The sequence below is a fragment of the Lissotriton vulgaris genome, chromosome 8 (assembly GCF_964263255.1).
Source record: "Lissotriton vulgaris chromosome 8, aLisVul1.2, whole genome shotgun sequence".
Lineage (NCBI taxonomy): Eukaryota > Metazoa > Chordata > Amphibia > Caudata > Salamandridae > Lissotriton > Lissotriton vulgaris.
Genome location: NC_141696.1, coordinates 51723225 through 51750643, shown reverse-complemented (window position 1 = coordinate 51750643; position 27419 = coordinate 51723225). Strand labels below are relative to the sequence as shown.

At 44.3% G+C, this 27419-nt stretch overlaps 1 protein-coding gene across 1 annotated transcript in view; it reads left to right on the top strand.

Moving 5' to 3' along the window:
- LOC147693361 (transient receptor potential cation channel subfamily M member 2-like) overlaps positions 1-27419 on the top strand; it is a 1943547-nt gene that overhangs the window by 1451389 nt on the left and 464739 nt on the right. Inside the window, exon 20 of the mRNA XM_086933684.1 lies at positions 2911-3091. Coding sequence (XP_086789810.1) covers positions 2911-3091 — 181 coding nt within the window. The remainder of the gene's footprint in view (positions 1-2910; positions 3092-27419) is intronic.

The window sequence follows — 27419 nt, the reverse complement described above, 5'->3', positions numbered from 1 at the left end:
GTGGTGAAGAAAAGGGCTTTCCCGTTATGTAGCACTTTAAGGCGGGCTAGGGAACAGCAGGGAGTACTGTAGATCGTTGGCACGAAGGCGCCGTTTGATTTCCAGAAAGGTGGATCGCCGCTGCTGGACCTCCCGGGCGTAGTCTGGGAACACCATAACATGTTGATCCTCCACCTGCAGGGGACCCGCTGTCCGGGCCGCACGGAGCACCGCATCTCGGTCACGGAAGTGCAAGAATTTAGCCAGCATGGGTCGTGGGGGGAGGCCGGGTTTGGGTGCCCGGGCTGGGACTCTGTGGGCCCTTTCGATGGAGAAGTACGGTGATCGCTCGCTCTCTGGGGTGAACGATCTAGTCCAGGATTCCATATAGGTCAGAGGATCCGAATTTTCAATCCCTTCCGGCAGGCCCAGAACGCGGATATTACATCTTCTCGAGCGTCCTTCCAAGTCCACCGTGCGTTCTTCCAGGGCTTCCACGCGGCGTAGGACCTCTCTCATGTCTTCCTCTTGCATCTTCACCACGGGTTGTAACTCGGTCACAGCTCGTTCTCCTTCCTTCACCCTGTCCGCCAGTTTACGATGATCGTCGCGGATCAAACCAATGTCCGTCGTCAGGGCGCCCAATCTTTCTTCCATGGAGAGGCGAGACATTTCGATCGCCGCCAACACCTGGTCCAGTTTCGCCGTTAGCGCAGGGTCTGTTTGCGACGCATTGGCTTGCGTCCACGTCCTTGTGTGCGGCATCTTTTCGACGGCCGTTTCAGGGACAGCCGTCATCTGCGAGGCTTTTGTCTTCCCCATAGGTGCCGGTAAGTGGGCCACCGGGCCGCCGTGCACTCTGGGCACAGCAGGCCGACGCAGCTGGGCCACGGGCAAGTTCAATGGCAGCCGGTCACTCCTGTCTCCCCAGGCTCCGGGACGGCCCCTCCTCGTCTCAGGGAGCGTCTTCTGGTTCAGGGCGTCAGAGGCGGTCCGAGGCCATCGGGGCCGGTGGTTCCGGTGTCAAAAAGGCCCGTGGGCCCCCCCTGGTGTGTGGCACAGTGTCAGTGGCGGCCGGGAGGGCCAGAGGTCAGGTGGTGGGAGTTCAAAGGGCCTCCGGAGTAATGGGCGGCCGCTGGTAGTGCCTCGAGTTTGGGAGGGGCCACCCCTGCTCCCGTGGTGAGGCTCGCACTGCTCCTGGAGTCTAGGACTCTGTGGGCGCCATCTTAGGGTCAGGCACCCAGATCCGGCGATCGGCGCAGGGTAGTGGAGGCGCTCTGGGTCCTCTGGTCAGCCAGCGGCGTGTGCCTCGTCGCCTCACGGAGCCCCCGAGGTTGTAGGGGGGGGGCCACAGGCGCCGAGAACTCTGAGGGAGGGGGGGAGGGACGGGCACTCACCGCCCTCGCTCGTGCGTTGTTGGCCACTGGATGGCACACCACCACGTCTACAGCGCGTCCGTCGACCTTCCGCGCCTGGTGGGTCGGCCGATGCCGGGGGGACGAACAGGCTCTCGGTGAGGCCACAGTGCCGATGTAGTGGAGCCCCGGTGCGGCGGCCGCCATCTTGCGCGCCGGGATGTGGGATCGCGGGAAGGCGCCGTCCGGCGCGCACTCCGGGGGGGCCGGTCTCGTTGTTGCTCTGGGCCCCTCGTAGGCGCCCGTCAGCTCTGTCTCTTGGGGCCTCTGATCACTGGGTCAGCTCCCGGCGGCGTGAGTGCCCGCCGGACAGGGTCGCGCCCGCCATCTTGGACCGAGGCGCTCGGCTCCGGATTTGCAAAAAGTCGGTCCGTGCTGTTCGTCCGCCTCCGCCGGAGGTCGTCCAAGCGGCGCCCCAGTGCACGGGGGGTCCCAGGTGCCTTTTCAGTGAGCTGAGGCTCCCGGCGATCTCGGGTACTGGGCTGGATGCTAGCCCGATCGCGGAGCCTCAGCAGGACACAGCCGCCATCGTGGCTTGCTAAGCCACGCCCTCCCGTGACACAGTGATAACGGATGTTTCCACTCTAGGGAGTGGAGCTCATCTGGGGGAAAAGGAGGTGAAAGGTCTTTGGTGTCCAGAGTAAATATTGTTTCACATCAATCTGTTGGAGTTGCGGGTGATACATTTGGCTCTCATGGCCTTCCTTCGATTCGCACTCAGACGGTTGATGTCTTAACAGACAACACTACCGGGATGTAGTACAAACAGGGAGGGGTAGGGTCGTATCTGCTCTGCAGAGAGGCTCTGCAACTCAAGTCCTATGCTCAGGACCATCAGATTTTGCGTAATCGCAAATCATCTGGCCGGAGTGCTGACAGTCTTACTTACCTTTGGTAATGCTTTTTCTGGTGGATACAGTATCTGCCTGTGGATTCCTCACTGACCCACCCGCCTTCCCGTTGCTTGTCTGTTTATACCGAAAATGAACTAATGTATTTTTTTTGTGATTTTTGCGTGAATCATGAGGTTACTGAAATTTGGGAAATATCTATGATGTTGTATTTCCATATTTAGTTGTGTTTTGTATACTATTTATACTTGTGGAAGGTTGTTAGTTCACCCGTCTCGCCTCAAAGGCGCAGTAAAAATGGGTGGAACTGACATCAGCATGCCGATGAGGTTTCTTATGGCTCCGATGACGTCACGCGCAGTTGTGTGCTAAGCAGTTCCATTGTGACATCCATGTCGAGGTGGGATAGCTGAGGAGAAAAGTTGCTGTGGAATGCTGCAAATTGTGATAATTCAGAAGGTGATGAATCCACTGGCAGATAATGTATCCTTAAGAAAAATCATTACCGAAGGTAAGTAACTTGTTTGTGCTGTATATTTTATTTCACAATTTATCATAAGCCAGTCATGGGAATTGAAATAATGTCATAGGCTTTGTGTGAGTTTAGACATTAGACATGATTTGTTCTGCCTTTCAAATTAATCAGTTGCCTTTTTGTTTTTAAGGCTTAGCCTATGATGAAGATGAATGCTCCGCTCAAGGGGTGGATCCAACTAAGCCAAAGTGCCCTTACAATGATGGAGCAGGCAAACCAATCTTCCCAGAATGGCTGACAATTATTCTGCAATGTTTATACCTATTTTTTGCCAATATTCTTCTGCTGAATCTCCTTATTGCAATTTTCAGGTGAACATGCGATTGGTTTTTCACACCCTTCTTTTATTTATATGTTTGAGACTGTTATATTTGTCTTTATTTTTCATTATTAACCTATTACTTTCCTGTATCTCTGTTTTGTACCTATGCTTTTTCCTACATCAGTTTGCTCACTGTATTGGATGCTTTGTTTTTTGTTAACCAATTGAAATATATGATATAGTTTCATCAAATGGAGTCATATGGTGGACCAAGAATATTTGCTTTAGAAACAAAATGCAGCAATAAATTTGGTATTTACTCAGAAGATAGAAAATGTTTTTATTTGTTAGGGTGCCATAAATTTTATAAACCTAAAAAGAGATTAAAAGTTACAACTTGAGTGCATGTCTTATATTCGAGCACGCTGTTCCTAATTACAGGTCATTTCTTCACCTGGAGACAGGCGTTCCATTTGAGAATAACAAGTCAAACATGTTTCAGATCAGCAACATCCCATTCTTGTGGCTATTTCCTAGTTCATCCTAACTCCAGGAATTCCTGATGACCAAGACACCAGGGCAGGGAGGATGCGAGCAGAGAGGTTGGGAGTGGCCTGTCAGGGTTTCTTTTGGAGTTGAAAATACCAGATTGTATGAAAAGGGCATGTCCTGCCTTTCTAGAGTATAATGCACATTTTAAAACAAACCAACTTAAATGAACTAGAGGTTGTGCAGTAATTGCAGCAAATGTAGGTAGTATAGGAGGTAACATGCATGGTATTCCTGTCCCTGTCCTGATAGCTTAGTAGATGGGCGTCATTACAAATGCTTCAGATGAGGCTAATTTAGTAGCTTAAGTCAGAAGGTATGAACATTGGTAACATCTGAACTGGAAGTCTAGAGATACCATAGATCCTTAAAGGAAACCTTTCGAGAGTGGATGATCTGAATACAAAATCAGCAGTTCGCACATGCTGAGATTTTTTAATACACTGGGTGAATGAAGTAAGTCCCCAACCGGGAGAGCTGTATTAATACATACCAAGTTAGGCACCACTTTTATGTCTGCAACAGAGTACATTGTAAGAAAGGAGCCATCATCACCGTATTTAGCCAGACTGCAGGTAGACAAGTGCTGTTGGCCAGATGCATTTATACACACCGTGCGCAGCATAGGTGCTAAGGAAGGGACTGACTGATGAAACCAGCTATAGTCTCAGAGGGCATGCAATGGCTGAAACCACCTATTTGTGTCTGAGGACATGCAACGGCTGAAACCAACTGTAGTGTCTGAGGACATGCAATGTCTGAGGACATGCAATGGCTGAAACCATATGTAGTGTCTGAGGACATGCAATGGCTGAAACCAGCTGTTGTATCTGAGGACTTGCAATGGCTGAGACCAGCTGTAGTGTCTGAGGACATGCAATAGCTGAGACTAGCTGTAATGTCTGAGCACATGCAATGGCTGAGACAAGCTGTAGTGTCTGAGGACATGCAATGGATTAAACCAGCTGTAGTGACTGAGGGCATGCAATAGCTGAGACTAGCTGTAGTGTCTGAGCACATGCAACGGCTGAGACCAGCTGTACTGTCTGAAGGCATACTATGGCTGAAACCAGCTGCAGTGTTTGAGAACATGCAATGGCTGAGACCAGCTGTAGTGTCCGAGGACATGCAATGGCTGAGACCAGCTACCAGTTGCAGTGTCTAAGGACATGCAATGGCTGAGACCAGCTGTAGTGTCTGAGGACATGCAATGGATTAAACCAGCTGTAGTGACTGAGGGCATGCAATAGCTGAGACTAGCTGTAGTGTCTGAGCACATGCAATGGCTGAGACCAGCTGTAGTGGCTGAAGGCATACTATGGCTGAAACCAGCTGCAGTGTCTGAGAACATGCAATGGCTGAGACCAACTGTAGTGTCCGAGGACATGCAATGGCTGAGACCAGCTACTAGTTGCAGTGTCTAAGGACATGCAATGGCTGAGACCAGCTATAGTGTCTGAGGACATGCAATGGATTAAACCAGCCGTAGTGACTGAGGGCATGCAATAGCTGAAACCAGCTGTAGTGTCTGGGAGCATGCTATGCCTGAGACCAGTTTAATGCGCGTTTAGACAACATACACTGCTGGATTGGTGTCCAGACTGATTGCAGACACCCTCACCGGGTATGTCCCACTATAAACCCTTCTTACCAAAGAGAGAATAGTTCTTGACAACTATCAAACATGACAACTCTGTCCCATCAGGGATCGTGAAAACAGTTCAGTACTTTTCGCTTAGTTACTCATGCTTGCTTTTGACTCAGATTAATGCACAGAATAAAGAGTGGGGACGCTTTTCAATAAGCATTTATTGAACCAGCGTCATTCTACTGTAAAATAGGTGTGCTAAAGCAATCATAAGACAGAAACAGATATAAATGATTATAAGCACCAATAGAGTAAAAGGATGGTAGATTCCTACCATAGTGCTAGAACAATGAATACAGGCAAGTATATAAAATACATGACAGTAATAAATATGTACTCCCACGTTGCAACTCTATCAAGATGTACCTATGTGTACCCAACATGTATGTAGGTGTAAAACCTAGAATCCCCCTAGGATAAAGACAACCCCATTACCTGAAGTGAGAGACCGTAGAACACCATCTTGGTCTGGAGATGAACACCCCGCCAGGGATGTCAGACCACTGCTAGCTGGAGTGTCTGCGTGCAGGAACCTCAGAGTCTTGTGTCAGTGTGTCAGCATGGAAGTTCTTCTTCTCCCCTCCCTGCCTCAGCAAAGATATGGTGTTTATATACACAGCGTGGTACCCTCAGGAAATCTACCTTGCTGTGTGATGTCGGACTAGGATGACGGAAGGAATGACAATTATACATAGTTATTATGCATGAGATGGTACTCCTGCTGAGATTCAAGAATCCTCATGCATAATGAATGAGACTAGTTTTCTGAGAAAAAAAACAGGTTCTTCAAGCAGTACAGTAACTTGGTAAAAGGTCAGGACCAAGAACCGTTATGTGGTGTAATGGCAGTGGAAATATAGGTGAAAGGTCTAGTTACTACCTGAGCCTATATCGGTGTACCTGTATGAAACGTAACAATGCAATGGCTGAAACCAGCTGTAGTGTCTGAGGGTAATCTATGGCTGAGACCAGCTATAGTGTCTGAGGACATGCAATGGCAGAAACCAGCTGTAATGTCTAGGACATGCAATGGCTGAAGACCGCTGTAGTGTCTGAGGACATGCAATGCCTGAAACAGCTGTAGTGTCTGAGGCCATGCTTTGGATGAGACCAGCTGTGGTGTCTGAGCACATGCAATGGTTGAAACCAGCCGTAGTGTCCAGGAAATGCAATGGCTGAAACCAGCTGTAGTGTCAATGGGCATGCCATGGCTGAACCAGCTGTAGTGTCTGAGAACATGTAATTACTGAAACCAGCTTTAGTGTCTGAGGACATGCAATGGCTGAGACAAGTTGTAGTGTCTGAGGACATGCAATGACTGAAACTATCTGTAGTGTCTGGGGACATGCAATGGCTGAAACCAGCTGTAGCGTCTGAGTACATGCAATGGCTGAAACCAGCTGTAGTGTCTGGGGCATGCAATGGCTGAAAACAGCTGTAGTGTCTGGGGACATGCAATGGCTGAAACCATCTGTAGTGTCAGAGTACACTTAATGGCTGAAACCAGCTGTAGTGTCTGGGGCATGCAATGGCTGAAAACAGCTGTAGTGTCTGCGGACATGCAATGGTGGGTGTGGGGCAGCAGGTAATTGCCTGCACCCCTGATTCCAACACAAGGTTCTCAGGTCCATGGTTAGAGTTTTGAAAATTCACTGGGAAGTAGTCATGTGCAAACTTGCTCCCCATTTTCTCATTCTGATTGAGCATGTATGTAGTAGTGCGCAGGATACAGAATACTAGATGCTCTTTTATCTTGGGTGACCCCAGACCCAGTGACTAGACCATCACATGAATAACAGCTGGTTACATATGATTAAAAGTGGTGGGATGCAGGGCTTTTAACCTGCCCCTCACTTCTGGGGGACTGGCTGAGAGCGATGCTAGCCGTGGACCACAGCAGCTCTCGGAGTAGTCTGCTGAGTACCCCTGTCCTTGGCCAGTGGAAAGGCTTGTAACTGGAGCCAAGAGGGGAAGTTTGCCTCCCACATTCATATATGAGATTCAGATATGGGATGTGGATGCACTATCTAAAGTCCAAGAACCAATTTGTTTTTGGTTCCTTTTAACATTTCGTTTTCTGGCTCCAGTACAGACACAGACTTTGTATAAGGCTACCTCAACATGTAATGATGAGATTGACTTCAAGTAAGAATACCCATGACATGAGCACAGTCGGTGTGGAGCACTGCACATGTCTTTCATCTGGCTTCCTTTAATGGGGTGCACAATAAGAAGACAACAGTACCAGGCCTTGCCCAGAAACTTCACTTCCTCTAACATCTAAATCTTTCTACTGACTCACCCTCACTTCCTCAACATAAACAAAGTGGCAGTGCTCAGAAGATGAATTAGCTAACTCCTACTAAAAAGATTAAATAGTATTTTTAAAAGCTGCTGTGTCTCCATTCCTTAATATTTCAGTGTTTAGTGAAACATCCTCCAGCTCAGGAATGCAGGAAGTACCATTATACTGTCTAGGAGGTGGTATCACAGCCTCCATTTTTTGCCATGTCAATCCAGGGGCTATCCAGAATTCATCCTATTGGCTTTAAGCATTCATGCTATCATATGCTGCAGATCTTTCGTATAATAATGATGCTTGTTATATGCAAGGAAACCCTGCATACCTATAAACACAATTGCATTTAATGTTAAGGGATGCATGTAATAGGCATAGAAGTTAGAAAAGCAGACTGACTGAATCTTAATGCTAACAAATTATCTGTAATGGCCAAGTTTTCAGTTTAGAAAATCCATGCTTTCTGACACTGTTCATCTGAATAGGACAAAGAAGGAAAACTTTAAATTTCCTTGGAACACACATTGTTACCACAGTTGCAAGAAAAGATGGCTTCTGTCTTGGAAGGAAGACTAAAAAAGTACCATTCGCTTCCATAAGCTTCATCAAAGGGCCATTATTTTCAAATTTTTGTAGCTAAGGTGAAACCAAATGGATATTTTTGGACGGTGGATTATATAGGGTAATGGCACTCCTGGGAAATACGCAGTGGGTGTTTGCTAGTGAAAAAGTAGGATTGCGTTGCACAAAGTAATGGAGAGCTACCCTCCGCCCCAAAGTGTTGATAACCACTGATAAATTAAGGCAGCAATCCCTTGCACACGCCAACAGTGCATGTTATATATATCATTAACAGGAACAAAAAACACACTTGTTTAATCTTAAAATCCTTAACCAACATGTGTTTCGTCTCGCTAAATGGTTGTGTGCAGCGACCTCTTCAGGGCTAAGAAACAAACAAGTGTATAAAAGTTGGAAGTAAAATATAGCCATCACTTTACATATGATTTCAGTTACCTTTTGTGACAGTGTCTATTGCAAAGAGTGGCCCAAATCTAATCCTCGAGCCTGAGGGAGCCCATGCTGTTTTTTAGAACATATTACCAATGCTGTCAAAGGACAGACGTGTGCATTTAAAATGATTGCTAATCCATACAGAATCGTCCGCACACTGCTCCTCTAATATCAGGGATTACCACTTAAACACTTATCAGGGAATCCCCAATGCATTCCTATGGGAGGGATGGCCAATCTTACCAAATGTACACAGAGAGCGTACGCACTTTCCACTGGACAGCAGTGCTACAGTGCCCCGAGGCCTAAAACCACCCATACCATGTCAGAAATAAGGCTAGGAGAAAGGCAAAAAGTTTAGGGATGACCCTGCAAAAAGGGCCAAGTCCAACACCCATTACCTGAGAATGAGAGAATATGGGACCCTGTCCTTGTCTCGAGTTGGACACCCCGCAAGGGATGCTAGACCACTGCGAGCTGGAGTGTCTACATGCATGAACCACAGTGTCTCTGGTCAGTGTGTCAGCTGGGAAGTCACAGTCACCTCTGTCTTTCTAAGCAAGACATGATGTATATATACCAATAGGTCTCCCAAGGGGTTCTACCTTGCTGTGTTACTGTGTTGGCCTAGAGGATGAGGTTGGGCCTGAACTTTATACAGAGATATTATACAGGAGATGGTAGTCCTGCTGTGCTTCAAAGAAACCTCATGCATAATGTATGAGATTTGAACTAGGGAAAACCCACGTTCTGAATGCAGTGTTGTATCTAGGTAAAAAGTCAGTGTCTAAGAACTGTTATGTATGTAATGTAGGGAAGAATATAGGTGAAAGATTGCGATGTTGCCTTTGCCTATATAAGGTACCTATAGGGAATATAACACCCACTGCTCTTCCTCGCAGAGTACGTAAATTGAGCCCAGATGGTGATCCACGCTGTCCGCAGCCGACTCTGGGGCAGCCTGTGCGCCATCCAAAGCCTGGGTGTCAGTGGAGGAGCCGGTATCCATACCAACAGGTGCAGTTACAGCCTGTGGTGGCTCAAGGAATGCCGCCATCAACATAGGAATACGCTGGCGAAACTGCAGAACATGGGCCGTTTTTGGGTCCAGTAGAGCATTCACGTCCTGTTGCGCACATGATGGGAGTGTTAAACAAAGGTCTAACATGCATTCTTCTCCACGAAACAGGTATCGGAGGACAGGTAAGATGCAGCCAATCCAGACTGGTCGAAATGACAGGAACAAAGATGTACTTAGTTCTCTTAGGCGAGGTGTGCCTAGATGCTGTACCATGCAGTCACAATATTTGCACTCCAGGAATGCTGTTTCCATCTCCTTGGTGACCGAGACGTCCATTGCGTAGCAGGTGGAAAACAATCAGGATTCCTGCTATTAGAAACAGGATTAGCGGAAGGCCTCCAAATATGCTTCAGAATACAGAGTGTATGAAATTTGGTATTGTTGTATATGAATTTAGGACCCTAGCGTAATTTTCCAGATTCATGCCCATATATAGGTATAAATCACCCTATCCTTATATAGGCATGGAAATCATAACCATATTTAGACTTAGCCTATGCAGTCCAAATACGGCAGGGCTACTTCCACTAGTTCCGAAAATTCACAACGATTTCTTGGAAAAACCCGCCTTCAGCAGTCAGGGACTTCCCCTTGCGTGAATATTGATTTATCCAAGAACTCATGGAGTTTTCAAAGAACTGAGTCTTTGATGACGTTATTATGTCCAACCTTACGTCAAAGAAGGCACCTTCAAAGTATAAATATGCCCACACTTGCCCAGTCAAAGACACAGTGGTTTGGAGCAGTTTGATTCTCTACTTGCCTGACGCCCTGCTGCAGCAAGTGCCGAAGGAAGCCAACCCTCCAGCAGATGCACTGAGAGCGACGCTGTCTTTTCTCCTGCCGAGAAATCCAGCTCCAGTGTTTCCAGGCTACCCTTGTGGGTCGCTGGGAAATCAAGTCCTGAGAGAGAGAGAGATACAAGACCTCCTTCATTCTGAAACCAAGGTTCAGAGCTGATTAGACCCTTAGAGAATTCTTGGATAGATTTTTGGCAAAGAATACTTAAACTAAGGTACACCTCACTTATTTCTTCCCTCGTACTAGACCTAGATTAGGTACACCGGGGTAGGCGTATTTTATAAGCACCAGTTGAGTACTTTTAGTCTTTATTTAATAATGTATGTATTTTATGTATTCTATGCATTTTATGGCTTAGAAACCATATCATGCTTTTACAGTATTATTTTATAATACTCTTCGTACTGTACGCATTATACTTTGCAACCAGTATTACGATTTGTTAGACCTGGCACCTTGGCGTGAGTCTCCCTTCCACTTTTTGCTGCTGTGCCTCAGATGTTTTGCTAGTGTTAGCTGCTCAGGGCACTGCGCCACGGCCAACCCATGCCGCAGTGCAAGTGCTCCCAATGTAAAGTGTACATTAATTGATTTCCATGATTGGCTTATTTGGTTTACTATCAGTCCCCAGTAAAAGTGCACCAGGGGTGCCAGGGCTTGTAAATACCAATGCTGCTAGTGGGCCTGCAACGCTGGTTGCGCCACCCACAGAAGCAGCCTTTTAAAATGTGTCTAAGGTCTGCCATTGCAGAACCTGTGTGCAGTCTGGTACTGTCATGCTGGCTGGGCAAGTGCACACACTTGCCAGCCTCTAAACCTTCCCTTTACTTCATGTGAGTCACCCTATGGTAGGCCCTAGGGCAGGGTGCATTGTAAGCATTTGGTAGGACAAGCCCTGATGTGTGAGGCATGTCCGGTAAACAGACAAAATATCTACTTCAAAATATCGAATGGACAAAATATCGACTTCAAAATATAGAATGGACAAAATATCGAATGGACAGAATATAGGGTAAGATGTAGGTAAATGGCATTTACCGATTCGTAAATACCGAATTTTACTGATTCGGTATTTACAAATCGGTAAATGCTATGTAGGTATTTTTACCGATTTTTTTACCGAATCTGTAACATTCGGTAATTACCGAATCAGTATTTACCGATTCGGTAATTGCCATTGATTCCTATGGACCTTGAAGCCGATAGGAACCAATGTCAATTACCGAATCAGTAAATACCGATTCAGTAAAATTACCGAATTTACAAGGGGGACAGGGTGTCACTTTGACACCCTGTTGCACCCCTGATTTTGGCTTGTGTGCCATGTTACACACATACATGCCCTTAGGGCATGTATGTGTGCCACATAGACATACATGCCCTTAGGGCATGTCTTTGTGCCACATGGCACAGGTGTACATGCACAGATGTGCATGTACACAGGAATTTGTTATTTACCATGCAATAGTATTACATGGTAAATAACTAATCGGTAATGGCCTGTGGCACTGTTTGAAGTGCCACCTACATCTGGATTTACTGATTCGGTAAATTTACCGATTCGGTATTTTACAGAATCAGTAAATTTACCGAATCGGTAAATATACCGATTCTGTAAATATAAGGCCACCTACATGTCAAATCCCAAATACCGGTCGGTAACGGCCGAAATCGTCCGTTACCGACCGGTATTTGGCGACCTACATTTGGGCCTAGGTCATCAAAAATATTGTTTTTACGGTAGGAAATGTAATATCGAATTTTAAAAATATAGGAAGTCAAAATATCGAAGTATATAATATAGGTTATTAAAATTATCGAATTTTTAATAATATCGAATTTTTTATTGTGTTTTTTATGTTATTATATGTGTGAAAAGTGTGTATTTATGTTATAATTTATATTAATTAATGAATTTTATGTTATTTAATTTTTGCGTAATTTAATTCTGTAGCGGGTTGTGTGTTTATAGGGGAATAGGGTGGAAAGTAATTTAATTATAATTAATTAAATATGTACATTTATTTATTGGTATTTATTTTGAATTAATTGTTAATTAATTTTTATTTGGTAATTATTTAAATTGTAATTGCCAATTAATTTTATTTAATTGATTAATTGATAATTATGTTAATTTTACTAATTTATTTTCTGTAGCGGGTTGTGGGATTATAGGGGAATAGGGTGGGAAGTAATTTAATTATAATTAATTAAATATGTAAATGTATTTATTGGTATTTTTTTGAATTAATTGTTAATTCATTTTTATTTTGTAATTAATTAAATTTTTGTGGCAATTAATTTTATTTAATTGATTAATTGATAATTATGTTAATTTTACAAATTTATTTTCTGTAGCGGGTTGTGGGATTATAGGGGAATAGGGTGGGAAGTAATTTAATTATAATTATTAAATAATTTAATTTATTTATTTGTATTTATTTTGAATTAACTGTTAATTATTTTTTAATTGCTAATTAATTATTTGTTAATTTGTAATTAATTTGTATTAATAGGTAACTAATTTTAATAATTATTTTTATTGTGTATTTTTAATTGATTAATTATTATATTAAATTGGTAATTACTTTTCATTCATTTTTTATAGATATTAATATATATGTTTTGTAAAATAATATATGAAGTATTTACTTTCCCCACTGTTGCACTCACTGGAGTGGGAATAGTGATTTTTACCCCTACGCTAGCCAACGCTTTCCCTACTGTTGCACTTTCTGGAGTGGGAATAGTAATTTTTACCCCTACGCTATCCAACGCTTTCCCTACTGTTGCACTCACAGGAGTGGGAATAGTAATTTTTACCCCTACGCTATCCAACGCATTCCCTACTGTTGCACTCTCTGGAGTGGGAATAGTAATTTTTACACTCCCGCTATCCTACGGTAATAATATTGAATCTTTTTTAATAATATTATGTTAATTAATATATATATATATATATATATATATATATATTTATATATATATATATATATATATATATATATATATGTTTTAACAAATACAATTTAATATTTTCTTTATAACTTAAATTGATTATTTAATAATTTTAAGGTTATTTAAGTATTATTAAGTATATTTTAGTTATTTATTTTTAATATTTTTTTAACTAAAAAGGCTGGTAGCTTAATTTTGCATACCAATCCTGGGATGAGACACAGCGCTCTGCGAACCCCCGTATGATTGATGACACAATTGCCGGGAAGTGCGTTCCATTATTAGAAACAGGCTTGCATTAAGAGCCTTTTTACCCCTCCAGCTGGTATGAGAAGACGTGGCTGGATGAGGCCCCAGAGTTAAGGTGTCCAACATTGGTGCAGTGACTAAATGGTGAGCCCTGACGAATCTGTCAGAAGTTGTGAAGGCAGTGAAACATGTTGGCTGTAGGTATTGGTATGCAAAATTAAGCTACCAGCCTTTTTTAGTTCATCATAACACACCTCATTTAAGAATAAAAGTGCGTGACAGGTGTGTCTGTTGATTTTAACCACGTTGTGTGTCACTTAAGGGAGTGAATGTTATTGTTCCTGGTTGCACTTTATACTTTACACTCCTAGTTGGGTTACTTTTGGACACTCCTTGCTTTCTCGTTTTTTCCTGAATTAAATGACTACCAATGATGAGAAAGAGGGAATACTTTGGTAACATCTGCCATTTGTCCCGAGGGTGGTGCTCCCGTGAGGGTTCATTCCTTTCTTCACACATTTTTTCACAGATATCAAGTGTGGGTGGATGTACTGTCTCAGTGAAGCAGACATCTTTTAGTGCTCTGTGCGACTGTCTTTTTGAATTCCACCAGGAAATTCTCTTATTTTTCAATTTGGACGAAACATATATAACACACCCAGCTCTACATAGAGGGGGTGAGATACTGGATTGTGACACTGCACCTTTCCAGTGCATGTAAAGAAAAAGAGTGATATTAAGTAATAGAGTGTCACAAGTGCATACCAGTGCCAACCAGAGACCCCCAATTCTAACACGATTGTAGCAGTTAATTTCCTCTGCATGAGAAAGAAGACTGTTCAATAAATCCTTTTATTGAAAACGCCAGTCTCTCTATTTCTCTGCACCTCTGGTGAAACGAAGCATGCACGATCGACTGAGTGAAATAACTATCTATTGTTTCCGCGTCTATAGAGATATATTTCTTATTCTTGGGAAACAAAGTTGCCATGTTTATGCGGTTGTCAGAAAGTAATCCCTTCTTGTTTATTCGAGAAAGTTTGTAGTGACCTCCGAGCTAGCTGGCACTCACAATTAAGTCTAATATATTCGATAGAGACCTAGTAGACCTCAGTCCTACGTCAAATCTATAGGATATATTATTCCATTTCGCAGAGCCTATTGGAAATATAGAAACTACGCTACAGTATAACTCCAAGTACCGTCTGAAAGATGACTAGAAATCCAGAACCTATGGTCTTGAATAGGTGGACAATGCCAGTCGTATCAGCCAGGTTAAAGATACTATTTACCATTTCAATAAAATATAAAGGGCAGTTGGTATGGATAAGCGCCTGTATCTCTGCTGAAGACTTTGCGATCTTCAGATCAAAAGTCTCTTGAACGGAGGTTAAGGGCACTGATTTCTGTAAAAGCATGGCTTTTATTCTGCTTAGACTATCAAACCGTATTGAAGAAACATTCATTGAAGACCATAATGGCACCCCCTGACTTTATGTGTCGTTGGAAACAATACTTGCACACAACAAGTAACAATGGAGCTCACTTTTACCAGATATGCGATGCCCAGGAGCTTTCCGCAGCAGCCTTGACTGTTCAGCATCAAGTAACTCCCATTTGAAAGTAGCCTGAATGCTTGAGTAATCAATACAGCTCGGGCACTCCTCAGATGACAGGAGAAGTTCGTTACAGAACCATTTCAAGCCCCTTGCAGCATTATATTCTGACTTATGAGTGATCCACTTAAAGCGTTTTCACAGTTTGAACCACTTAGAAAACCTTCTCGATCCCCACTCCGGCATCAAAATCTGTATGGTAATTCCCATGATTCCTTAATGTACTTCTTACCCATTTTTTCATATCTGCCTGCCTGCTTTTGTTCAAGGCAATACTGAAACTGAAAAGTAGTGACCGGTAGAGTTATGTGGCCATGGATTAGCCATTCAGTGGATGGTGATTTTGCCACTGTAAATGGTAGTCTGTCCAGTTTTTTCATGCACAGCATTGTACATTTTGCTCCTCTTTTTGCCATTTCGATCTGTTTATCTGTTATATTGTATTGAGGAAACAGAGACGTGTTGTTGATAAAACGCCATGGCATGTAGCTTGCATACAAAGATTGTAGCTTCTAGCTTAATAACATGATAGAACTTAATTGAGATTTCCTGTGTTGTAATTCGGCCAAATCTTGTTCTAGTATCTCTATCGCAGAAGATACAATGTTACCCAAGGAATATATCCTGGAGGTTAATGCTGTTAACCCATTGTCTACCACTACTAGAGATTTTTCTAGATTTAAACAGTCTATTTCCCGTAATCTCTCTGCGGCCTCTTGTTGGGATATTTTCCATATTTCATTGTAGGCAGCATAGATGCCAGCATATATAAAACATTTTTGACGTGGTTTCCTGGGACCTAGTAAAAAATCCCTAAGATCCACATCCTGTGACAGTAAGGATAAGTGTTGTTTCACCTGTGTAAGTGTTGAGGTTTTTAGCCAATCAAGGTATGCTTCCCAACACTGTAGGATTTCACTACCCCTGGATGTTTTCTCTGTACATAACGCAAATCTGGCCTATGGGTAGTAAACCCTTCGGTTTTACCCATGAATCTTGCCTGAAAACTATCGGTGTCTGTGGGCCAAATAAACCATTTCTTCCAATCTGGTTTCTGATCTATTGAATTGAATAATGTCATCTAATGTAACACACATAGCACAAACAAATTCAGCATGAAATAGGTTATTTTTTTATAGCATAATAAGAAAGTCACTAATCAGTCATAGTTACCTCCCGAACGTAAGGATTGACCCTTGGGCCTTGCCACCTCATATAAAAGACATTACGGCAAATTTGCAGTCATACTCTCATAGTCGTACCCATAAAACCTTTAGCACCACTCGAGATATTTAGTGGAGACCCCACAAAAGTTATAGTATTGCTAAATTAGTGCCAGCTATGTTTTTTGTAAACCTATGACATTTCGAGATGATCAGATTAAATGAATTTTTGGCTTATGTGAATTTGCATATGGGTGCTGCCAATAGGAGTATTCCATTAATAGAAAGCAATGATCCTTTGTCATGTATTTCGTGTCCTCTTCTTGTGAATTTGAAAGTTGTTCGATAAGAAATCAAACAACGAGTTGTTGAATTTAAAAAGGTTATCAAGATTTAGAAAATTGCTTAACAACCTTTAGTCATTTAGTAGTTGAGATTGGTTGGCCTGATGAAAAAAAATCTAATTTGTTTTACCAATGGCTATTGAGGAAATTAAATGATGTATTAGCACGGTTAGTCAATCCTCCAATGAAGTGTAAAGAGCTCATAGATTGATTGGTACAATTAGATCATTGTTTGGCTTGGGTGCTGTTAAGAGAAACGGAAGACGGAGTCTCAAAGTTTGCTACTACTTTGCAGAAAAGAAGAGAACAGAAATTCTAAAGTTCCTGAGGCATTGAAAATTAAGCTGTATTAAAGGTTCACTCGTAAAAGACTTAAAGGAAAGAAGACATATATAAGTTGTATTGTGGTAGTTCCTAGTACTTTGTAAAAGGCTGGGAAAGTAAACCTAATGTTCCTACGAGTCAAGCAGTAGTAGCTTCACAGATATGGAAGGCACTGTTGGCAGAAAATAGATTCCTCAACAGTGAAGGGATTAACCTTGTTGAGTGAAGTCAGTTTTGACCTCGCTTTTGAATGCTATGAAGTCTTCAGTTGCTTATGTGATAGTGCAAACGATAATGACTTTAGCAGATGGACTAGAGCCTATTACTTCAGGAGTCATAGACTCAGGAGCGTCAGGAAGTATATTGACATTATATATGCTCAATCTTTACTAATACCAGTGATTGAGAAACAGGTTTTCAAAAAGCTTTAGGCAGTTGATGGTGCTTAAGGCAGTTGATGGTGCAATGTTGGCATCAGGGCCTGAATATTTTCATATGCATATCATCCCTTTGGGTACACAGACAAAATATCGATTTTTAAATATCGATATACAAAAATATCGAAGTTTAAATATCGATGGGACAAAATATCGAAGGTAAGTAATATCGACAGTCTAAATATCGATATTGGTATGATATCAGTAATATCGAAGTTGTAAATATCGATGTCAATAATATCGAAATTAATAACTTTGATGTTACTAATATCAATTTTTAAATAAATTTAGTGTATATTATATTGTATTTATTATGTTTTATTATTTATTTTTAATGTAATTTAATTAAATATTGTCTTTTACTACTGTAGCGGGTTGTGGGTTTATAGGGGAATAGGGTGGGAAGTAATTTAATTATGTTAAATTAATTATTAATTAGTAGGAATTATTAATTAATTAATTGAGAAATATGTTTTAATTATTTTTGATTAATTGATAAATATGTTCTGTAGCGGGTTATGGGTTTATAGGGGAATAGGGTGGGAAATAATTTAATAATAATTAATTAACTGATATATGTTTGTACATATTTTAATTATTAATTAATTGGTAATTAATTTCTATTAATTAGTTAATTAATTAATATAATTTTTTACATATTTATAATTATTAATTAGTTGGTAATTAATTAATATTAATTATTTAATTACATTAATTATAGTAATTTTTTTATATATAATTTAATATAATTTATTGTTATTCTTAATTAATTAATTGGGAAAAATTATATTAATTATTAAATTAAATTAATTACAGCAAATGTGCTAATATATTTACTTTATTGTTATTGTTAATTAATAATTAATTGGTAATTAAATAATATTAATTAATTTTGGGTAAAGGGGTATTTTTAGGGTTCAGGGTCAGTTTTCAGTTCATGGGTAAAGGGGTATTTTTAGGGTTCAGGGTCAGTTTTCAGTTTTTGGGTAAAGGGGTATTTTTAGGGTTCAGGGTCAGTTTTCAGTTTTTGGGTAAAGGGGTATTTTTAGGGTTCTGGGTCAGTTTTCAGTTTTTGGGTAAAGGGGTATTTTTAGGGTTTAGGGTCAGTTTTCAGTTCATGGGTAAAGGGGTATTTTTAGGGTTCAGGGTCAGTTTTCAGTTTTTGGGTAAAGGGGTATTTTTAGGGTTCTGGGTCAGTTTTCAGTTTTTGGGTAAAGGGGTATTTTTAGGGTTCTGGGTCAGTTTTAAGTTTTTGGGTAAAGCGGTATTTTTAGGGTTCAGGGTCAGTTTTCAGTTTTTGGGTAAAGGGGTATTTTTAGGGTTCTGGGCCAGTTTGGGGTTTTTGGGGTACAGGGATATTTTTTGGGTTCAGGGTCAGTTTTGGGTTTTTGGGGTACAGGCGTACAGGGTAAAAACAAAAAAATATTACATTAAATCAAATAAATTAGATGAAAAAAATAAAAATTACTTTAAATTATTAAGTGTTATATTTATTTTAAATGTATATGTATTAGTTTTAATTTTGTTTTAATATATTTATTTAATAGTTGTAAAATTATATGTATTTTAAAATTATTTTTACATTATTATTAATACATTTAAAAAAACGATATTTTTGATTCCGATATTTTTGTACTACGATATTATTTTTTCGATATTTTTGTACTTACCTTAATGAAGATAGGATTCCGATATTTTTGCTGTCGATATTTTTGCTCCGATATTTTTGCATGTCGATATTCTGTCTGTCGATATTATGTCAGACATTCATCCCTTTGATATGTTTTTAATGTCTTCATGAGAAGTTATGTTTTGTTTTTATTGAACCTCAATTTACAGTGTCCCTGGGCATGCCATGGATGACTTTATGTATTTGTAACATCGATTTAGGTGCAAGGACATTAACATTTAATTTTGTCTTTCTATGAATAATTGTTTACCAAACAGCATAACATTTCACAGTTGCCCTTCAAAAGCATTTACAGGTATTATAACCTTTATTATTACTGGTTATGTTACTACTTGCAATTATTGTTTACGTTGTGTGTCCGACAAGAAGAAAGCAAGTAGTTTAGCACCAAATAGAGACAATGATTGCAAGATAAATTTAGAACCTGATGCAGCCATACACTGCAATCAAGTATATGGACTCACAGAGTCTGGTACAGAGTATTTAATACAGAATATGGATGAAAATGTGTGGCTAACAAGTTCATTACGCCACAACAGTCACCTGCTTTTTTCATCTCTGTTTTTTGTGCCTAAGATGACAGATGAGCTAAGAGCATGTGTTTACTGCAGGGCAATCAATCGCAGTTACACTAAAAGCAGATATATATTACATTTGATATATGTTCTTTTAGATCAACTCAAACATGGCAAATATTTTGAGGGCCTCAAATACGGACCGAGTCTGTGAGGGTGATGAGTGGAAAACTACATTCTGGACTAAGTTTTTTTTTTCTAATATAATTTTATTGCCATTTTATCAATACATCTTTCCTCTTTCCGCCACCAACACAGCACAAGATCCGTTGAGTCAAGTGTATGTCAGCAATACACCCTTTATTCCCCAGAAGGAGTGTGTAATATCCTGTAGTGCAAGAACTCAAGACCTCCCACCGCCCTCAACAATAACCCCCCCTTAAATTCTTCCAGTCTGCCCATATCTTAGCATACTTTCTCTGGCAGCCTCTAGATTCATAAATGGGAAGCTTCAAATGTATACAGTGATCTAATCCCTTGGCACACCTCCCTAGAGACTGCCCGAGGCATTCCCCTAATTTCTAGCAATCTCCATTTTTGTCAGTAATAAGCCTGTGTGAAGGAAATACTCTTTATATCTGTTGGAGTCAATGTGTTCAATAATGTGCATGCTTGGGTTCTTGCTGGGTTCCATGGGCAAGGACCAACCCAGAACCTTGCCTAATTTCCTCAGAGCCCCTGCCCAGAAGGATCAAAGCATGGTACATGACCAAATACTGTGCAAGAAGTCACCCCTTCAGTCCCCACATTTAAGATATTCAGGCGAGGAAACCTTCCCTAAGTTCCATAGTTTAGATTGTTTGATGTAGGTTCTGTGTAATATACCTACTTGTTTTATCCTGAACTGCATAGCCATGGTGATAACCCTAGGGGCCATCCTTGCATCCTTCTAGTCCTCATCCGCTACATCCCCAAAATCCCTCTCCTAGGCCACCCGCAGAGAGGTGACAGTAGTGCAATAAATCAACAATATTTGTTTGTATCCATCTTAGCCCGTCAGTAGTCTGGCATCTAAGTGTTGAACTGGAACCAAATCTGCAGCTTGTCAAATTAGACCATGTGGGCCCCTGTCATTGCATCCCCAATGTTGACATACCTATTAGATCCCAACTCAGAATCCCTCGACAGCTGTAACATATGTGAGCATGGCACCTACCCAAAGCAGAGTCCTATTAGTTAATTGTTTGTGTCATCCAAGCTCTCTAAGTGTCATTCTTCAGTGTTCCAATCCCCACCTCACAGGGGTAAGCAAGAGCGGTATATCGCCCCCATAAAGGCAATGAACGAAGTGCACCATGCCCATAACTCATCTTTCGGTTGAAAATGTAGGATCCAACTGTTGAAAAGTTTGGATAATCAAGTGATGCCCTTTGGACTCTCTTTAATCTCTTAAATTGTTTTGCTGATGAAGTCCTTAGATGATTTTCGGATGTGTTTTCTATAGTCTGTTTAGATGGCTTTGGGATTTATTCCCATTCCTTGAAGACACATACACAGCATCTTAAAGCAGTGCTGCAGAGGTTCACAGAAGAATATCATTTTGCTAAAATGGATGTGTGTATTTCCCGCCACTTCCGCATAATTTCTCAGGCATAGAATTTGTCCTCAAGGTGTGTAAATGGTTGAGAATAAAAATGCTATTATATACTGCAGTGGCCTAGACCTACATCTGCAGAAGTTGTGCAAAGTTTCCTGGGTTTTCCAATTTTTCTTTGAAGTTTCTTTAATCTATTCTCTGAGAATGTCAAACCAATTAATATTCTTATCCTCAAATGAGTTATCGTAGCATGGTGCAAAAAGGTTTGCCAGCCTTTTTTAATAGAACTATTTCTATAGTGCACCTGTTTTACAGCACCCAACTGCAGAACACTAAATGTAAGTAGCAAAAGATATATCATGTCATGCTATGGGAGAAGTGTTGTCCCAGAGAAATTGTGTGACATGAATGGTCCATCCAGTGCCCTACTTATTTCATATATTTTCTCCAGCATAGTTAAATTACACCATTAAAAACTATGAAATGTGAGCAATAAATAGATTTTTTGAGGAGTGGAGACACTATTGTGAACAAAAATTGTTGGTGGCTAACTTGGTTTATCCAGTATTTGGGTGTCTTTCATAGATTCACATGCCTGAATCATTCCCCGTCGCCGAGACGGGAGCCTCCGGTACATAAAAAAGTAATGTCCTAAGGACATACATAGAGAATATAGGCCGAAGGGCCTCCCCTTTGGGGCCTTTCCACGTCCTTATGTAAAAAGGACCGAACTCTCATCGTTAGCCAATCAGCTCCGACCTCCCTCTAGAACCTTCCCGGGAGGAGCCTCAGTCCCTCAGATTTTCTACCGCACGTTGTGCTAGGGAGTCTCCAACCTGAGCTCTTCAGGTTTTTCTTGCTTCGAAGTCTCAAACTTCGCTGGAAGTACTCTTTGTACAAACAGGATACATATCCTATCTTCGACTACTGTCTCCCATGTCGGAATCCAATAAGAAGGCTTCATCCATGGCGGACTCGCAAAAGAAAGCCCTTCTCAGGGCCTGTTCCTCCTGCGGCAAGCAGCGGATTCAAGCGGAGGACAAGCACGATCTGTGCTTATATTGCCTGTACCCTGACCACGTCCCTGACAAGTGTAGGGTGTGTAGAGCCTTCCCAAAGAAGACTGTTAAGGAAAGAGAGGCTCGCCTTCTCGAATGGCTCGACAGGCTTAAGGTCCGAGACACTCTGGAATCTTCCGAGGGTAGTGTCTCCGTGACCTCCAAAGTCTCCAAGAAGAGACCCAGGGTGCAGTCCCCTGGAGAGACAGACACTCCTCCTAAGAAGGCGCACAAGAAACCTTCGGAGGCACGTTCCACCACCTCCTCCGTGTCTGTTAAGGACGGCCAGAGGTTCAAGAAACCCGCTCCATCTACTAAGCGGACCACCTCGGTCTCGACCACTGTGTCGACCACTACGGCCTCATCGCCCTCCGCGGCGGCCACAACGACCACCGCTGCGTCCTCAGGCGCACCGGTCTCCTCGACCATTCCTCCGAAGCCTTCGTCCAAGACTAATTCCGGACCATCGCCACTGTCTGCGTCATCGTCACCTAAGAGGTCTAAATCTAAAGGTACACCTTCGCCGAAGACATCTCATACCGAAGGATCGTCACCTAAACGGTCGAGGTCAAGTTCAAAGGGTCCGCCTTCACCCAAGAAATCTCAAGTCGAAGGCTCTTCCACCAGTAAGACGGCGATTCACCTATCCCCGCAGAATTTGATGCCATCGACACTAACGGAGGCGTTCAAGTCACCGACACACACGGCGGGCGCGCCATCTTCACGCACGTCGTCGGAAGAGACCCCGGCGCCATCTTGGAAAGAATCTAGATTGGTCGAAGTCTCCATTCACTCGATTCCAACTTCCTCGGCTCCCCCAACAGTAGAGTTGGCACCCGAGCAAGAGCAGGTGACACTGCAGAGTGAGGAGTCCGACGAGGAAAACCAGAACGTTCACGAGGACCGGGACGAAGTTATGTATCAGGAACGCTCCATGAAGGAGGCCGACAGCGGAACCCAGGTGCCGGTCACCCAAGCGCAACCGTCGGCCTCGCGCCCTTCCGCTCTCCAGGCCCGCCCTCGGAACCAACCCCAGCCTCGCACTCGGCCCCAGCCTCAGGTGGAGGACCCCTCGGAAAGCGAGGAGGAGGAGACGGACTTGGAGGAAGGCGAAGTGCAAGACGTTGACTCGGACCACGGAGACGACGATGCCGATGCTGCGTCATCACACCATTCGTCTACCCCGGCATCCCCGCGTCCGCGCCAATCTGAGACGGCGGACGTTGGGGGTTTCCACAAACTGGTGGACAGGGCAGCAAAGAGGTTTCACATGGCGGTGGAATCCACGGAAACGGAATGCTTCCTCCATGATTTCAAGGAGCACAGCCAGAAATTGGCCAAGTCTATTCCACTTATAGACTTTCTGTGGGAACAGGGCAAGAAGCTGATGCTTACGCCTGCCTCGGTGCCTGCGGTGGTTCCGCGCCTAGACAAAAAATATAAGGCCCCGATCACCGCGCCAGCCTGCCTGACCGGCCACCCCAAACCGGACTCGGTTGTGACTCAGGCGGCCCAAAAGCAATCCCGCAACCCCTCCTCGCCGCTGTCCGCACCCCCTGACAAGGAAGGAAGGAAACTGGACACCATAGGCAAACGGTTCTCTACCACGTCCGCCATGACCATCAAGGTGGCGAATTCCATCGCCCTACTTGGGCGCTACAACCGCCAGCTATGGGAAGACATAGCCCCCTATCTGCAAGGTCTGCCATCCACGGTCCAGGACGAAGTGAAAGCTCTCCTAGCGGAAGGACAAAACTCCGCGGCGGAAATCATCGACTGCGCCATCGACGCAGCCATGACGGGATTCCGCCAGTTGGCCGGGGCTGCCGTGCTCCGCCGCCAAGGCTGGCTCAAAGCAACGTCCTTTCGACAAGAGGTCCAATCCAAGGTGCTGGACATGCCGTTCGATGGTCAATTTCTCTTTGGGGAGAAGATAGACGAAGCACTCCAGGCCATCAAGAAAGATACCGATACGGCGAGGGCTCTGGGCTCCCTCCAGTCCCGGAACCAGTCCTTTCGGGGGGGCCGCTCCAGAGGTCAGTACTCCTACAGAGGTTCCTACCAAAATCGGTCGTCTTACTCCTACGGCAACAGGAACCAGCCCCAGCACAAACAACAGACCCGACAGTCGTCCTATGGGAGGTCGTCCTTCAGAGGCAAATCCGCCAAGAAGGGCACTGGCGGCCGCCAGTGACCATTTACTCCAGCCAGTCCCACCACCGTCTCAATCCTTTCGAATTGGGGGAAAACTGACCCACTTCCTCCAAAATTGGCGAAAAATCACTACGGATCGGTGGGTACTACAAATAATTCAATTTGGACATTCCCTCGAAATGGTCAACACCCCTCCCACCACTCCTCCGCTGAAGCGTGCTCACAAACACCTGCACCTCCTTCTCAGGGAAGTATCCGCCATGTTGGTCAAAGGAGCCATCGAAAGAGTCCCAGAGTCCCAGAAAGGGAAGGGTTTTTATTCCCACTTCTTCCTAGTCCAACAGAAAGGGGACAAATGGAGGCCGATCTTAGACCTCCGGGCGCTCAACGCCTTCCTGCGGAGTCAATCCTTCCGGATGGTCACAATCCAGGAGATCCTGGGGGCGCTGGAAAGAGGAGACTCGATGGTCTCCCTGGACTTACAGGACGCCTACTACCATATCCCCATCCTCATACGGCACAGGAGGTACCTACGGTTCGAAATAGCAGGCAGACATTACCAGTTCAAGGTCTTGCCATTCGGCCTCAAATCTGCGCCACGTATCTTCACGAAGTGCTTGGCGCCGGTGGCAGCCTTCCTGCGACAAAGGGGTCACCAGGTATTCCCCTACCTGGACGACTGGCTGGTGAAGGCGCCTTCCCCGGAGGGCGCGACTGCTTCCTCCAACGCCTGCAGCGCTCTTTTTCAACAGCTGGGTCTGACGATCAACCTCAAAAAATCCTGCACTTCTCCATCAACGAGGATCACCTTCCTAGGGGCTACCTTGGACACGAAGCGCGCAAAGGCTTTCCCCTCGGAGGACAGGACCAACAAAATACTGTCTCTGGCCGCGGCTGTGGCCAAGAAGTCTCGCATCAAAGTCCGGACATTCACCTCCTTGCTAGGGATGATGTCCTCCTGCATTCTCCTCATACCACACTGCAGGCTCCGCATGCGTCCCCTGCAGGAGGCGCTGGCGAGACAATGGAAACAGAGTTCCGGCTCCTTCGAGGACATTATCACAATCACACCGGCCATCACAAAGGCCCTTCTGTGGTGGAGAAACCGGACACACCTGACGGCCGGCTTGCAGTTCCTCCTGCCGCCGGCACCTCTGGTCATCACGACAGATGCCTCACTGGAAGGCTGGGGCGCGGTTCTGTTGGACCTTCGAGTCAGCGGCAAATGGGACGCCCAAGAGAAACAACTACACATCAACCTCTTGGAACTGAGGGCAGTGTATCTGGCTCTGCAGGCATTCCTGCCACGTATCGGAACTTCCCCAGTGCTCGTCAAAACGGACAACACCACGACGATGCACTACCTGAACAAACAAGGGGGAACGCGATCTCTCTCTCTCTCTCAAGAGAATCGCAAAAAATCTGGAACTGGTTGGTGGCACACAGGCTCTCCCTCAAAGCGGAGTACGTTCCCGGGAAGGACAACACTATCGCGGACGCCCTCAGCAGACAGACCTCTCTCTCCCACGAATGGGAGCTGCACGGCGACACGGTGGCCCACGTCTTCTCGCAATGGGGGACCCCGAGGATCGATCTCTTCGCGACGGCAGGGAACGCCAAATGCCCAAGCTACGCAAGCTGGCATCCCCAACGGGGGTCGCTGGGAAATGCTTTTTCCATCGGCTGGTTCAGCGTGTTTGCGTACGCTTTTCCTCCGTTCCCGATGATACCGAGGCTCCTCCGGAAGATGAAGACGGAGCCGTGCACCCTGATCCTGATTGCTCCGTACTGGCCGAGACAACACTGGTTCTCGGACCTGCTTCGCCTTTCCATCAAGCCCCCGATTCACCTGCGACAACACCCGAACCTCTTAACGATGTCCGGAGGCCAGGTACACCACCCGAACCTCCGTTCGCTCAAATTATCGGCCTGGCTCCTGAGCACCGAGAGTTCGGAGACCTAGAGATCCCGCAGGACTGCAGGGCCGTTCTAGCCAAAGCGAGGGCGGGCAGCACGAACAAGACCTACTCGCTGAAGTGGAAGAGGTTCTGCTTGTGGTGTTCGGAACAAGGCTTACACCCTCTCCGGGTCACCCCAGTACAGCTGCTACCGTACCTCCTCCACCTGGCTCAATCGGGGCTGGCTCACGCCTCCATTAAGGTTCATCTGGCTGCGATTTCTAGATTCACCAGGACCTCATCTGGACCTTCCCTATGGTCCAGTCGACTGATAAAGCAATTTCTGAAAGGGCTCTACAGATCCTTTCCGAGGCCTCGGAAAGTCCCTCCGACCTGGCAATTGAACTTGGTGCTCAACCAACTAATGAAACACCCTTTCGAGCCCATACACCGGGCCACTCTCAAACATCTCTCATGGAAGACGGCACTCCTGCTCGCCCTGACATCGGCCAGACGAGTCAGCGAACTTCAAGCGCTGTCTACTCAGGAACCGTATCTCCAATTCAGGCACGACCGAGTGGTACTCAGGCCCAACCCTAAATTCATTCCTAAAGTGCCGTCAGACTTTCATCTGAACGAACCAATTGTCCTCAAGTCATTTTTTGCGAACCCTTCCACAGCGGCAGAAAGGGCGCTGCATTCCTTGGACCTTAAAAGGTGTCTCAAATTCTACTTGGACAGGACCAAAGAGGTCAGGAAGTCTTCTCAACTCTTTGTAGCCTACAGGAACCCGCGCATGGGTTTGCCCTTGACAAAACAGAGCATCTCCCGCTGGATTTCTTCAGCGATTGCTTTCTGCCATGATCAGGCCGGACGGCCTTTGACGGACCGAGTGGCTGCCCACTCTACCAGAGCGATGTCAACGTCAGCGGCGCTCTTCGCTGGAGTGACGATCCTGGACATCTGCCGAGCGGCGACCTGG